The 14,043-nt window shown below is 47.6% G+C and overlaps 7 protein-coding genes across 7 annotated transcripts; 4 read left to right on the top strand and 3 right to left on the bottom strand. All coding sequences in view use genetic code 12, as the record gives it.

Annotated features, from left to right (window-relative positions):
• Positions 1–8: 8 nt before the first annotated feature.
• On the top strand, positions 9–1,055 carry LODBEIA_P49440 (uncharacterized protein; the record flags this gene model as incomplete). The annotated part of the gene is made up of 1 exon (XM_066975221.1): positions 9–1,055. The coding sequence occupies one exon, from the start codon at positions 9–11 to the stop codon at positions 1,053–1,055; it is 1,047 nt and encodes a 348-aa protein (XP_066831882.1).
• Positions 1,056–1,160: 105 nt separating this feature from the next.
• On the bottom strand, positions 1,161–2,462 carry LODBEIA_P49430 (uncharacterized protein; the record flags this gene model as incomplete). Its single annotated transcript, XM_066975220.1, has 1 exon — positions 1,161–2,462. One exon carries the CDS (start codon positions 2,460–2,462, stop codon positions 1,161–1,163), a length of 1,302 nt encoding a protein of 433 aa, XP_066831881.1.
• A 1,587-nt stretch (positions 2,463–4,049) lies between these two features.
• On the top strand, positions 4,050–7,037 carry LODBEIA_P49420 (uncharacterized protein; the record flags this gene model as incomplete). Its single annotated transcript, XM_066975219.1, has 1 exon — positions 4,050–7,037. The coding sequence occupies one exon, from the start codon at positions 4,050–4,052 to the stop codon at positions 7,035–7,037; it is 2,988 nt and encodes a 995-aa protein (XP_066831880.1).
• Positions 7,038–7,264: 227 nt separating this feature from the next.
• Positions 7,265–8,254, top strand: LODBEIA_P49410 (uncharacterized protein; the record flags this gene model as incomplete). The annotated part of the gene is made up of 1 exon (XM_066975218.1): positions 7,265–8,254. One exon carries the CDS (start codon positions 7,265–7,267, stop codon positions 8,252–8,254), a length of 990 nt encoding a protein of 329 aa, XP_066831879.1.
• Positions 8,255–8,446: 192 nt separating this feature from the next.
• Positions 8,447–9,277, top strand: LODBEIA_P49400 (uncharacterized protein; the record flags this gene model as incomplete). Its single annotated transcript, XM_066975217.1, has 1 exon — positions 8,447–9,277. One exon carries the CDS (start codon positions 8,447–8,449, stop codon positions 9,275–9,277), a length of 831 nt encoding a protein of 276 aa, XP_066831878.1.
• Positions 9,278–9,419: 142 nt separating this feature from the next.
• Positions 9,420–11,858, bottom strand: LODBEIA_P49390 (uncharacterized protein; the record flags this gene model as incomplete). The annotated part of the gene is made up of 1 exon (XM_066975215.1): positions 9,420–11,858. The coding sequence occupies one exon, from the start codon at positions 11,856–11,858 to the stop codon at positions 9,420–9,422; it is 2,439 nt and encodes an 812-aa protein (XP_066831877.1).
• A 546-nt stretch (positions 11,859–12,404) lies between these two features.
• LODBEIA_P49380 (uncharacterized protein) lies at positions 12,405–13,670 on the bottom strand (the record flags this gene model as incomplete). The annotated part of the gene is made up of 1 exon (XM_066975214.1): positions 12,405–13,670. The coding sequence occupies one exon, from the start codon at positions 13,668–13,670 to the stop codon at positions 12,405–12,407; it is 1,266 nt and encodes a 421-aa protein (XP_066831876.1).
• Positions 13,671–14,043: the final 373 nt, after the last annotated feature.

Raw genomic sequence — 14,043 nt, 5'->3', positions numbered from 1 at the left:
TAACGAAAATGGAGGGGCTTTTCTTTAATATCGACTACGGATACGTCGAAGGTGTCGTTAGGGGCTACAGGAGCGGTTTGCTCACCACAAACCAATACGTCAACTTGACCCAATGCGACAACCTAGAAGACCTCAAACTACAATTATCGTCGACCGATTACGGCAACTTCTTGGCCAACCACTCCGGTCCGTTGAGTACGTCCGTGATACAGGAGAACTTGAACAAGAAAGTTTTCCAGCAGTACCAGTACATCAAGAGCCAATCGAGCGGCACCTTGACCAAGTTCATGGACTATATCCAATACGGATATATGATTGATAACGTCATCTTGATGATCACCGGTACTTTGCACGAAAGAGACAAGTCTGACATTTTGAAGAAATGCAATCCCTTGGGCTGGTTCGAGACTTTGCCTACCTTGTGCATTGCCACCGATATCGAGAGTTTGTACTCCACGGTCTTGATTGATACGCCCTTGGCTCCGTTTTTCAAAAACTGCGTTAGCGCCGATGACTTGGACGACTTGAACATTGAAATCATTAGAAACAAATTATACAAAAACTACTTGGAGGCGTTTATGGACTTTGTCCACACGAAATTTGAGGGCCCCGATCGGGAGATCATGACGCGGTTGTTGACTTTGGAAGCAGACAAGCGAGTCCTCAATATCGCCTTGAACTCGGCAAACAACCAAGACTTGACGGTCGAGAGCAAGTTGAGCTTGTTCCCCAACTTGGGCCAGTTGTACCCCACGTATCATTTGGAGTTGGCCCAGGCTGACGACTATGAGCAGTTGAAGTTGATTGTGTCCAACATTGGTGACTATAACCAGATTTTCAGCGATACTTCCGATGGATCGAAATCGATTGGCGACTGGTTCTACTTGATGGAGATGCAGTACTGTAGAAATGCACTTACTCAGCAGTTTACCTTGAGTACCGTTTACGCGTGGTTGAAAGCGAAGGAGCAGGAGATTAGAAACATTTACTGGATTGCCGAATGCATTGCCCAGAACCAAAAGAGCAGAATTGATGATTACATTTCCGTGTTTTAAGAAGGAGAACAAGAAGAAAAAAAGACCAAACCACCAAAACTTTTTTTAATTCCTATCTTTCTTTCCTTTTTGTTAATTTTTTTTTGTTCTTTTTCTTTTTTGTTGCTATAGAAATAAAGGCAATCCTTCGGGTCGATTGGATCTTCGTGTGGACTCTTGACGGTTTCGTTTTGAAGGCGCATCTTCGTTTCCTCTAGTGGGGCTACGTGCACGCGCGGCAGCATCTGACGGTCTTGCTCTCTTGAACGAGTTAAACAAGGGTTCGTTGGCTTTAATGGTGAGGTCAGGTATCACTGACCTGCTTAAAGCCTGTGGGCTCTTTTCGCGAGGGCGCACCGGTTTGGTGGGTTCAGCGGGTTCTGCTTGGATCTGCTCATCTTGTAGGATTGATTCCACCATTTCGTCATCGTGGAGCATTTCCGTCATGTTGATGGTTAGCAAGGTCCCCACATACGAGTTTTGCTGGTGGTTTTTACAGATGAGTTGGATTGAGAAGCACCCGTTTGAGTCCTTGACAATCTTGCATTTCGAGCTGAGTTTGACAGCTTTGAATATTCGATAGAAATCGTCGAAATTGAACTGTGATATCACGTGCTGGTGGTTGTTGCCCAAGTAAAGTTTCTCCAATATCGTCTTTTCATTGGGGAAAATTAGCTTTGATACGCCTATGGGTCCGGAACTGATAAAGTTCAACACGTTCTCGGCACAGTAGATGAACAAAATCTCGGTACCGATTTGGTTCAAGTCTTGCAACAAGTTGGTCAAGACGTCGCTTTTCACCATGACTTCCATAATGATTTTCTCGTGGTCTATGCTCAAGCTGTACTCCAGTGTTTCGATATCGGCTTCATCGACGTAAAAAGTGTAGAATTCCAATTTTTCCGAAATGTACGAATCTTCAAACTCGATGATCAACGGGTGGCCGTCTCCGTGGTAGGTCAAGTAGCAGGTAACTGCTGACTCGAACTTGAGCGTGCTCATGACTGAGGCAAAGCAATCGGCAATTAAGTTGATGTCGACCCCTAGTCGCAACTGCAGCTCCTCCAGCTCATCTTCCTGCGTTGGATCATTGTCGCGCCTAGAGGAAATATTGTAGATGTTGAATAGCGATGGATCGATGTTGACGTGGACATTGGTGATGTAGTTGTATGTTGAGTACAATGCTAGACCTGTTGACTTTATCGTGATGATTGTCTGGTTGTTGATAGATAGCAAGCTTTGCAAAGTTTCACACAAGTGCTGGATTTGCGTGGTTGATGCTGTGAATGTTATCGATTTGCGAGACGTGGTTGATGAAGACGCAGTAGTCATCGACGTGCGCAGAAGTAGTCTCTGGCGCAGCGGTATTGAGTGAGCTCTGTGGATGTCGTCTGGCGCTTCATCGTCTGAAGAAACAAATAAAGACATACCACCAGAGTTTTTAACGGTGAATCATGTATTTTTGTAGGTTTCTTTTATCATGTTTGACCTTGATGTTTAATGGCAGTAGTGAGTAGTACTTACGCGTTAGGTTGGTGATTTTTTTGATTACCCAAATAGGCAAGTTGCGGCTCACATTTTTTGCAGCAACAGCAGAAGCAAGACCCCCCACACTGGCAAACACACTTCGTTGTTGCTGCTATTGAAGTACAACCAGGGACAACGCCGGCGGAGTTGTGAGTTTTGTTTGGATCGACAGTTGAAAGTAACAGCTGTTGTGGGTTGGATGTGCTGGCGATGCGAGGTTGCAAAACATACTCAACGATATTAGGCGTATCACGTGATCTAATATATTCACTGCTACCAAATGATGTTTTTGTTACGTGCATGTCACGTGCATTCTGTAAAGGCTCTACTCGCCTCTCCAATTTCCACCATTTCATCCGATATCCAGACTTTTCATTCTGGAAAGAAAAAAGCGTGTCAGGACTTTGCTTTTGACTCTAGTACACGTGAATCGACCACTAGAGTTGCGAGAAATTAGACAAGATTGACAATTTAAATACTTGCAATTAGTTTTTTGTAAATATTGTGAAAATAGCCAACCAAATTTATTGCTCCTACTTGAAAATTTCAGGGACAATCACCATGGGGAGAATAAAGATGTAGGATATGCAGAGAAGAATCGTCTTTCGAGACCACACCTCCATATTATCATCTTATCATCGATTTTGATCTGATCCAACAATTGCAGCGATAAGATCAAAAAAAAAAAAAAGGCAGGTTTCGCAACCATTGGAAACTCTCTGGGTGGGGCGCGTGGGGGCGCGTGGGGTGCGTGGGGGATGCGTGGGGGAGACTGCCAACTCCGTGTCGCGTATCCAGTGTCGCGTTTCTACACATTTGACTCGTAAATTTTGCGACATCAAAACCCGCTCGATCTGCCCAGGCAAAGAGCTTGACATATTATCATCGGCCAAGCTGTTCCCCAAAGCAAAGCTGGGCTCGGTGCTTTTGGCTGCAAACAAGGTAAGCAAAAGCGCAAAACCTCTGGGGAGCTTATACTTTCCTCCAAAGAAAAGAGATCTCTTTTGCCAGCAAGGGGACCCCCATCCGCTCTGTGTCTTCCTCCCCCCACCTAGAGAAGAGTCAGTGTGTGTCGCGAAACTGAAAACACGACACTGGCGAGACAGGCAGGCAGGAAGGAAGGAACTATACAATTGCGATCATCAAGAGCCGGAATCAAACACATACACATCTTCTTCTTTCAACTTCCGATACACATGCCTTGATAGCAGCAGTATCCTATAGTGTTTCAATCCTAGCACTAGATAAGTAAGACCGTTCTAGATCATAAAACTAGAAGATCTTTCATATATATACATACACGCATACATCTTTTTGTTGTATCATTTTTTTTTTTTTTGCAACAGGCTTTGCCCGAGGAACTTGAAAATAGCAATATAGAATTATAACTCATTACCAACTTAAATGGTTAGAGAACAGCTTTTTAGACATCTTTTCACGTTTTCATTATCATCTAGTAAGCTAGGTTTTTAGAAAAATAGAGTAAAAATGGCTTGGGACCAGTTGGAAATGGAGACGCCGCATATAGCGTATGCCTGCGTGGGGATCTTTTGCACGATTTTCTCGCTAGTTTCGTTGTTTGTCAAGGAACGGCTATATATCGGTGAGGCTACGGTGGCGACTATTGCGGGCTTGATCTTGGGCCCGCACTGCTTGAACTGGTTCAGCCCCGTCGAGTGGGGCAACTCGGACTTTATCACGTTGGAGATTTGCCGGATAGTGCTATGCATACAGATCATTGCCGTTGCCGTTGAATTGCCCAAGAAGTATATGCGAAAACATTGGCTCTCGGTTTTTGTGTTTTTGGTGCCGGTGATGACCACCGGCTGGTTGATTGTTGGATTGTTCATTTGGTGCTTGATACCGCATTTTTCATTCAATGACGGCTTGTTGGTGAGTGCATGCGTCACGGCAACAGACCCTGTGCTTGCTGCAGCCGTGGTTGGTAAAGGCAAGTTTGCCGAACGAGTGCCCGGCCACTTGAGGAACCTCTTGTCGGCAGAATCGGGCTGCAACGACGGTATGGCGTTCCCGTTTATATACTTGTCCTTATATTTGATAACGTATTCGGGCAGAGCAGGCGAGATTGTGAAAAACTGGTTTTGCATAACCATCTTGTGGGAGTGCTTCTTTGGCTGCTTGTTGGGAGCGGTCTTGGGGTTTGTATTGAGGAAATTGGTTGCATTTGCCGAGGAGAAAAATTTGATTGATCGAGAATCCTTTTTGGCTATATTTGTTTTCCTTGCGTTTAATTGTGCTGGTATCGGCTCTATGTTGGGTGTTGATGACTTGTTGATGTCGTTTGCAGCTGGTACTGCTTTTGGCTGGAATGGAGATTTTGCCAAAAAGACTGAAGAGTCTCACGTTTCAACGGTTATCGATTTACTTTTGAATTTATCTTTTTTCGTTTATTTTGGAGCAATTATACCGTGGCCTCAATTTAACGATGTGAGAATTGGCTTGAATGTGTGGAGGTTGATTGTATTGGCCCTCGTGATTATCTTTTTAAGACGGTTGCCCGCAGTGATTATATTGAAGCCAATAGTCCCCGATGTCAAGACTTGGAGAGAAGCCATCTTTTGCGGCCATTTCGGGCCCATTGGAGTAGGCGCGATATTTGCCAGCATCTTGGCTAGAAAAGATTTGGAGAGCCACTATACTGATGAAGAGACACCACTAGACCATTTGCCCAATGACGACTTTCCGCACTATCTACTATTGGCTAGCATCTGGCCGATTGTTTGCTTTATTGTCGTGACTTCAATCATCGTGCACGGCTCATCGGTTGCCGTTTTGACGTTGGGTAAGAGGTTGAATAGAATGGCCATCACCATGACGTATACACGCACAAACACTACCCAAGGGGACAGCGGTGGATCCAACTGGATCCAAAGATTGCAAGGACTTGATAAGAACAATACGCCATTTTCGTTGCAAAGAGTCGACACCATGGCACCTACCGAGAAACAAGAAGTTAAGGACGGGGAACAGCAGGGTGTGGCGGTTCCGGAGACGAGTGGCGTCAAAGTGAGACCAGCAGGTGGTATGACGAGAAGAAAGAAGAAGAAGAGTAGGAGAAGACAGAAGCAGAATATTATCCAAAAGACCCTATCGAGAGTTCGAAGCGGGGACGACAACGACGACTATTATAATAATAACGACGGAGAAGGAGAGGCGAGACAAGGACGGTATCGTCCTGCTAATGAGATTTTACAATTGGGCGGCGGCGGAAATAACGCTGCCAAGAGTGGCGCGTCAACAGAGCCCGACACTTCTACAAGCGAGGTGAAGAATTCCTCGTCTTCGTCGTCAACCGGCGACAAGCATTTGGCAGTGCCGGGTGATGCTCAGCACGATGGCTTTACTAGTGAGGTGATTAGCCCGGAGAAAGTATCTGGAAGGTCCGAGTATGGACAAAACTCAGGCGCCACAAAAGACAAGATTAGTATCCCTACTACTGCTTATCAAGACGGCGATAAACTCATTGTTGAAGACCAGCATGGTGAAGTTATGGACGATTTGAAATTGGAGAAGGAGCCTCCGAAAAAGAAGCACAAGCGGATGCATGGAGGCGAGGATAGTGAGGATGAGCAGCATAGTATTCATTCCATGGGGTCCTTACAAAGACATTTGTCGCTGTACTCAAGAGGTTCGACCGAAGACGAGTCAGACTCGGAAGCAAGTAGCGAGAAGCAGAACAAGAAGAAGAAAAAGCCCAAACTTCCTGGTGTGCCCTTGGGCAGGAAAATCTCCGATTCGTTGTCGCGGAAAGCGTCATCGCGCAGAAGTTATTACAAAAAGGACGATCCAGCAAAGCGCAAGGTTTTTGCGCATCGTGTAGATAATTTGATTTTGATTGAAAATGCCGATGGGGAAATCATCCGGCGGTATAAAGTGAATAGACAAGCCTCGAACTTGCCGGGGTCGTCTGCTAACGCCAACGCCAACGCCAACGCCAACACCAAAACCGCAGGCAGGTCGCGCTCGTCGACATTGCTCGGTATGATGAAGTCCATGGTTGGAATCAAGTCGGACAAGCTGCCGCAACCACCAGCTGAGGATCAGCCGGTACCATCTGTACACGTGACAGATTTAGAGCAAGGTACACATCATTCAATCCTTGTGCCTCAACACGACGAGCATCCGATCTCGCATACATTCGACAAGGTGGAGGATAAAGTCGCGGGAATCTTGGAGAAGAAGCACGAGAGCGGCGACCACCATCTCATGCGCCAGGCAAGTCCACCTCCGCCAGTACACGGCGATGAAGAATACGACGACGACGACGACGATGATGTTGAGGAGGATGTGGCGGATCTTGGTGACGATGATGACGATGATGATGACGAAGATGATGTCATCGGCAGCGGCAGAGGAGCCAACGACGACGAGGAGACACCCGCGGAGAAAAAGCGGAGATTGCAGGCATTGGGCCACCTACCCAATACCAATCGCGATGCCCACGATGAAGAGTAGATTAACCCACAAGTGCTTTAAGCTCTGGAAATTAATAAATGTAATTGCGTGAATAAGAACACTTTCTTGAGTAGGTTCCTGCTGGGGACTCAGAACGACCGAGGACCAACATGCCTCCCATTTTTTTCTTTATTTTTTTCCACTGCAAACAATTTTGTGGGGATACCACCATTCACCTTGACCAAACAAGTTCAACACCAGTACCACCAGGACCACCTGTTAGCACGATGGACACGTCAACAACCCTCAATGCGACAAACGGCAATAAGCAGATAGAGCGCAACTACAAGCTTGCGCTCAAGCAGTTCATAAACAAAAGCTTCCCGCTAGCGTTCCGATTATCGCATCAGCTCTACCGTTGCTCGTTCGCCGAGTACCGCCAAGGCACCATATCGCACAACTTGCTAGTGAAGATCATCTCCTTGTATCTTGTGGTCACGGGGGTATGTTTGAAGGACCACAGGTTGGACGCGGTGCAGGCCAACGTTGCCCGCAACTCGATCTCGTCGAACGAAGTCACCAACTTGATCCGCTCGATTTGGGACGCGCGTGTGCCGTGTGAAATCATGTACAACTTCCACTTGATGATGATCTCCAATCGAGATTTGATCAGTGATGAAGCGGAGTATATTCGCGACGTGGTGGGTTCAGTTGCGCGGCTCGACGCGGGGGATAAATACGCTGCGAAGTTGCGTGATCTCGCCGTGTTTGAAATCTTGCCGGTGTTCAACAGGTTCGATGACGCCGCGGCGTTGCTAGCTGGTGATGGTGATGATGATGCAGAGGCACGCGAGAAGTTGGCTAGGATCAAGACAGAGAGCCAGGATCGCGAACGGCGGGTCGAGCTCAAGCGTTTGGAGGATGAGAAACGGAAACTGGAGTTGCGCGAGCGTGAGGCTAACGAAGCTCGCAAGTTGGCGAGGGAGTCGCAGTTGAAGTATCGTTCCATCCGCGAGATCCAGCTGGGGTATAGCACGGATGATAAACGCGAAAGTGTCGTCAAGAAGAAGAAAAGCCGTGGTAATGGGCGAGAGGACTTGGTGGTTAGGTTGAAGTACTTGACCAGATTGGTTATGCGTTATATGGAGAGAAACTACATGGTGTTGATTGTGTTGGCGATCTTGGTTTTCGGAAGCATGCCGTTTTTGAAACGTGCTGATTTGAGAGAACGCTTTGTTGAGACTGTCAAGATGGCCTTCAAGTTCACCTACGTGTGACACACCGTCTTAACCGCTTCATCCTTGGAAAGTGACCTGGGATGAAAGCTTTGGAGGTGATATGTGCAAAAAAAAAGAGTAAAAAAACTCGTATGATGCTCTAGATGAAATATTGAAGTATTTAAATGCCCTTGTTATAAACCCAACTCTCATTGAGCAAGAAGATCAGATCAGCTGTGATCATTGGTAAAGATGAATGGTGTCATATGCGCTCCGTTCCATCTTGTAGAGGTGATCGGCGCGGAAAAACGGCTGGTGGCGCATAGACGAAATTTGCAACACTTTTCCACCATACCACACCCCAACCATCATCCGCAAACTCACCCATCCTTTGCAACGATGACACGCGACGAGCCGCAAGGAATGTGGATCATAGGCTACGGCTCCCTCATATTCAAGCCGCCGCCACACACATCTCGCAGAATCACCGGTGTAATCCAGGGCTACATCCGGCGCTTTTGGCAGAGCTCGAACGACCACCGCGGCACCCGCGAGGCGCCCGGCCGCGTCGCGACGCTAATTTCGTTGGAGCAATTGGTTGATGAGCGGTTCAGGTATCATGATTTGCTCGCGTACGAGATGCGTCGCGAGGAACCATGTTTGGATATTGATGATTTGCACGAGGGGGATTTGAAAGTTTGCGGATGTGCTTATTTCGTCGAGGCGCAATATGTCGAGGCGGTGCGCGCTTATTTGGACTTGAGGGAGCAGAATGGGTATTCTTTGCATCGCATCAAGTTTTACTTAGATCGAGATCAGAAGGAGAAGGGGGCTGGGGATGTGCCGGGCGTTGCGGAAGATGAAGGCGGGTTGTATATTGAAAGTTCTGTTTACATTGGTGGACTCGAATTGGAGAGTTTTGTTGGGCCTGAACGGATTGAAGATACTGCTGACGTTATCCGACATAGCATTGGACCCAGTGGGAAAAACATCGAGTATTTGGTCAAGTTGGTGGAATCTGTGCGAGAGTTGGGCCATGAGGATCGGTATCTTGAAGATTTGTTGAGAATTGTTGAACAGTAGAATTGGGGAGAGTAATTTCTAGAGTTATAGAGCGGTGTAATAGAGCCACAAGTTGCTCTTGAAGTCAAAAAGAGGAGAAGGTGGTTCTAATTTCTGTGTATTTGGTATATTCTGTGTACTTCTTGTGTCTTGTTTCATCATTCTAATGTAGATTCAGATACGATTTGGCAGCGTCTTCTAGGGCTAAAGCCAACAAGTTGATTTCCTCTTGTGCCCGGCTGAAATCTCCCTGAGATAAAGCCTCTCGAATGAACGGCATTGTGTTCCATGCAAATTCACCAGGATCATCAGCTGGAGCATTAAATGGCAATCCAAATAGCATGTTCTTGTAACCGGGCCTCTTTGGGTGGATCTCGCGTTTGAGCAAGTTGCTATTGAAATCAATCATGTTATCATTCCATCTCCATCTCATCATGCTATACATGGGCGGCTCGAGCCCGCCGCTTTCAAAAATAAACAGCTTCCAATCGGAGACCCACTGGTGGTATTGGCTGCTGACGTCTTTGAGCAACGCTATCGACCGCTTGAGTCCATCATAGTGGAGAAGCGGCTTCACGGTGAGTGAAGCTGTGATCGACGACGCGTACTTTTCCAAGTCTTGCTCGTATGAATTCAACATGTCACTGAGGTCGAGAAAGTTGTACGGTATCCATGGCGCCTCGGCAAACTCCATGACTATTCGTGCTATGAGCTCAACGAGCTGCGAGTGCTTCAGCATCAGGCGGTCAATATCGGAATCTTCAAAGTGCTGGAAATTGTCGTAGCACGTGTTCTTGACCTGGTTGTTCTTGCCTCGGTATTTGACTTCCAAAGCCGGCATATTCACAAGATTGATGAATGGCAAGTAGTTTTTCGTTTCCATAAAGGTATTCTCGATGCTTGCACCGCCTTGGCTTTCTATCAAACTGAGCAATGTCTTGTCGCCCGTGGTTACTTTGCCAAGTGCGTCATGGAGCACTTCTTTCAAGAATGGGTGCATGTTGATGTGAAGTTCGTCCCCCGTGACCAAATCGCTGAGGTCGATATAGAGATAGCCGTCTTTTCTCAACGGCTCCTTGCGGTTTTCAATCCACTCGGTTGATCCGGCAAGATTATAATCTGTGGCATCAAACGAGACAAAATGGATCGATCTCGATGGCGACCATTGGTATCGCCTTTGCAATGATGTGAATATTTTAATAAGCTCAAGGAACGCGGCCACCCCGGTGTTGCATCCCATGGTTCCGTAACAGAGGGCGTCTCGCTGCGATCCTATAATGACGCCCTTTTCGCCTTGTTCGCGACCACCAATCAGTCCAACCACATTCCAGATAGGGTGAACAGGTCTATCGGTGTCGCTTACTTTGAGGTTCAATTTGGGTGAGGGCGAATTGCCATCTCCACTGCTGCCGTCTTCGAAATTGAAGCCACCAGACAATTTCTTGACGAGTGCTTGCCCGTCTTTCCACGAAATGGGGATGGATGGTATTTTGGGGGTTATTTCCGACTTTTCCCAAGACAACCTCGAGACGTAGCCGTCTTCCGAGGACCAGCCGGGAGTTAGAATGTCGCCCGAGGCCATTCTTGTCAAGCCAACATTGCTTCTTTGGATTGCATTATCCAGCGCCTCGAGCTTGGGAGTGATAAACACCACTGCTTTCGCTTCATGCTTGGCAGCGGTAAAAATTTTATTTGGTTCGGGAACGTTGCCTCCATATTTGACCAAGAGAATCTTGCCCTTGACGTTGACCCCGTGTTCAGTCAATCGCTGGAAATCCTCGTCTCGGCCGAAATTCACATACAAATACTCGGTGGTGATTGTTTCCACCGTGTTCAACCCGTTCGGGTTGAACGAAAGAAACTCCATGTTTTCGTTATGTTTCTCAAACAATGTCGCCTCGAACGAGCCATCGGCTAGCCGTAGAAATGTATCCTTCTTGCTGGGGTAGTTTATGAAACTTTGAAACTCGTTGATTTCAACGTTGTGCAAACCGTTATTCTTCATATACTTTTCAATGTACCTGGCCAAGGCCAAGTCTCCTTTGGAGCCACTCATGTGCGGTATGGACGAAAAATACTCAAGGTGCTCTTTCATGGCCTTGGTATCGATCAATTTCCCCACTGTCCCCGCTAGTTTCTCAACGTCGTAAAACTTGCCTCTGGCGAATCCTGAAGTGACGCCGGAAAGGGTGTCGTTCGAGCCATACTTGGATATCCCAAACACAATGACCATCATGACCAACACGTAGAGCAACCGCTTGATGACCAACGGGTTCCCGAGCTTGAGTATCAGTCTCTCGTATTGCAACTGCAAGAACTTGTACCCTTCGTATATTGGGTCGATCATGCGCGTGACGGGGTGGATTATTCGTGTTTGCACGTTGTTGGCAAACTTTTTGGAAAACGAATGGGCTCTATTTAGTAGCGACTGCTCCTCCACCGGCTCTTCTATCTCAAACTGCTCCATGTAAGCTGACGACGACTCGTTTCGTTCGTAGTTGCCGTCGATATCGTTATATCGCGGAGGGCTCGAGGGAAAAGTCTCTTCCTCGTTCCGAGACCGGCTGGAGCCCGTGCCTAGTCTCTGGTACTCCTGTGGCATATCTTCTCGAGGGTTTTATCGTGGATCTGGCGTCTCTGTTCCTCCTCTATGGTGTTGGTGTGGTGTGTATGTCAAAGTGTGTGGAATGTGGGCGGAGCCGGGATGCCGCATTTTGTTGAATCTCGTGTAGCGTTTTCGTTTTGCTTTCAACACGGAAGCCAGTTTGACGTGAAACAACCACCACAGTAAAGACGATAATGAACACCAACATCTTCATCAATTGAGGTTACGAGAGGTTAGTGGTGGTGGAAACCGGATGCACGCTCATTAAGCTCCAAGTTGGCCAGTTTTTTGCAGAAAAATAGCCAGTATACAGCGCCACAACCAACCCGACCTTTAACCATACTAGCCGTCCGTAGAAGATAGAAGAGTCGAGCTACTTTTGGCCGGAAGAGCATGCTTGCCCCATCCAATGCTTTGATAAATATCTTCTTTTGTAAATTTATGTTTTAAAAAAAAAAAAAAGTGATTCCAGTTGCTTCGAAGGTCCTGTTTCTGGGGTTCTCTCTACACACTCATCTCATCGGTGATTCTAAAGCCAACAGTTTAAAGCTTCCCGGTTGAGGATTTGCTCTCTTTCAAAGCGCCGTAAACGCTGGATTCAAACTTCTCGATATACTCGACATTGTACTCGTCCATGTATGGCAACACCTGCACGGCATAGAACCCGCCGATTTCATTCTCAAAGTCAATCCAATAGCTCAAGTTTGCCAACCCGCCCCAGTAAATTGATCCCTTGGGTCTTCCAGTGGGGAGGTTGTTTGAACAGTATGCATTCCCCGTCAAGGTCCAGCCGTCCTGTTTTTTCCCTGGGTCATCGTCGTCAATTGCGTTATGTGCCACTCCAATAAACTCGAGATGGATGTTCTCAGGGAGGTGGTTTCGAATCGCGTATCTCACGGTTGACTCTGAGAGTATGCGGTTGCCACTATCGGGACTGAACCCATAATTGAGCCACACGCGGATAAACTTCAAATAATCACCAACGGTACCATAGCAGCCTTGTCCCCCCAAGTCCAACTTGGGATCCAAGCTCAACGAAAAACGCTCCTGCAACTTCAACGACTCGTCGTCTTTCCTATAGTGCACCCTCACCAAGTTCTCCACTGTCTTTTTGTGAAATGTGCACGAGGCCATTCCCACGGGGCCAAACACCTCGCGTTGCAAGAACTCGCTGAGCTTGACCCCGCTGATCTTCTCAATAATAAACCCGAGCCAGTCAATGCTGTGTCCATACATCCATGCACTCCCCGGCTCATGCACCAAGGGCGTCTTTTTGAAAAAAAAATCCATGACGGGGTCAACCGGGTCCATCTTCTCTCCCTTTGTAATCAACGCGAAATAGTCGGGGTGGATGAACCCGTAGGAAAAGCCGCTTGTGTGCGTCATCAAGTGCTTGGCCGTCACCTGCGTCTTGGGCGCTTGCAACGGCTTGAGGAAGGTGCCCGTCTTCCTATCAACAACGCCCGCCTCCAACAAGCCAATGCTTGCAAACTCGGGGAAATACCTGCTCACGGGAGCATCCAAACTCAACTGGCCCCGCTCGTACAAGATCAACGCCGCCATCACCGTCATCGACTTTGTGCACGAGAACAACGCATACTGATGCTCGTTCGTAGCCGGCTCCGGCTGGTTCAAGTTGGTGACCCCCTTGGTGTTGAGGTAGACGGTGTGTTGCACGTCGGTGACTCCCATGGTGCATGCGGGTGCGATAATCGCTGGCTCCTTGCCGGCATCATGAGCCACAACTTCGTCGAGCAACTTGTCAAGCTTCCCGCTAAGGCTCTTCACCACCAGTTCCGAAAACTTCATCTCTACTACACGGGTCCTGAGCAAAAAGGAACTGAAAAGAAGTGAAAAGAAGTGGATACAAGTTGGTTTTCCCCCACAGGTTATATTTGCAAGAAAAAGGAGCGGAGAAAAACCCCCCCTGGCCGGTTTTTCTCCGCTACATGTCCCCTCTTCCTTTCTCCGTCGACCAACGGCACTTGAAAATTATCAGCGGCTCGTCTTTTGCTTTGAGGTTGGACGACGGGGGTTAGGTCCGGCGCTTACCCCGGGCCGGCATGGGGTCCCATGGGTGGGCAAGGTCCTGGAAGTATATGGGTGTGTGTGTGTGTGCCAGTTCCAACGTTAATGTCGAAGTTGAACCAAAAGAAAAATTGGAATTCGTTATGAAGCAAGG

This window comes from Lodderomyces beijingensis, assembly GCF_963989305.1.
Source record: "Lodderomyces beijingensis strain CBS 14171 genome assembly, chromosome: 6".
NCBI lineage: Eukaryota > Fungi > Ascomycota > Pichiomycetes > Serinales > Debaryomycetaceae > Lodderomyces > Lodderomyces beijingensis.
The sequence above is the reverse complement of the archived record's forward strand: the minus strand, read 5'-3'. Positions and strand labels throughout refer to the sequence as shown.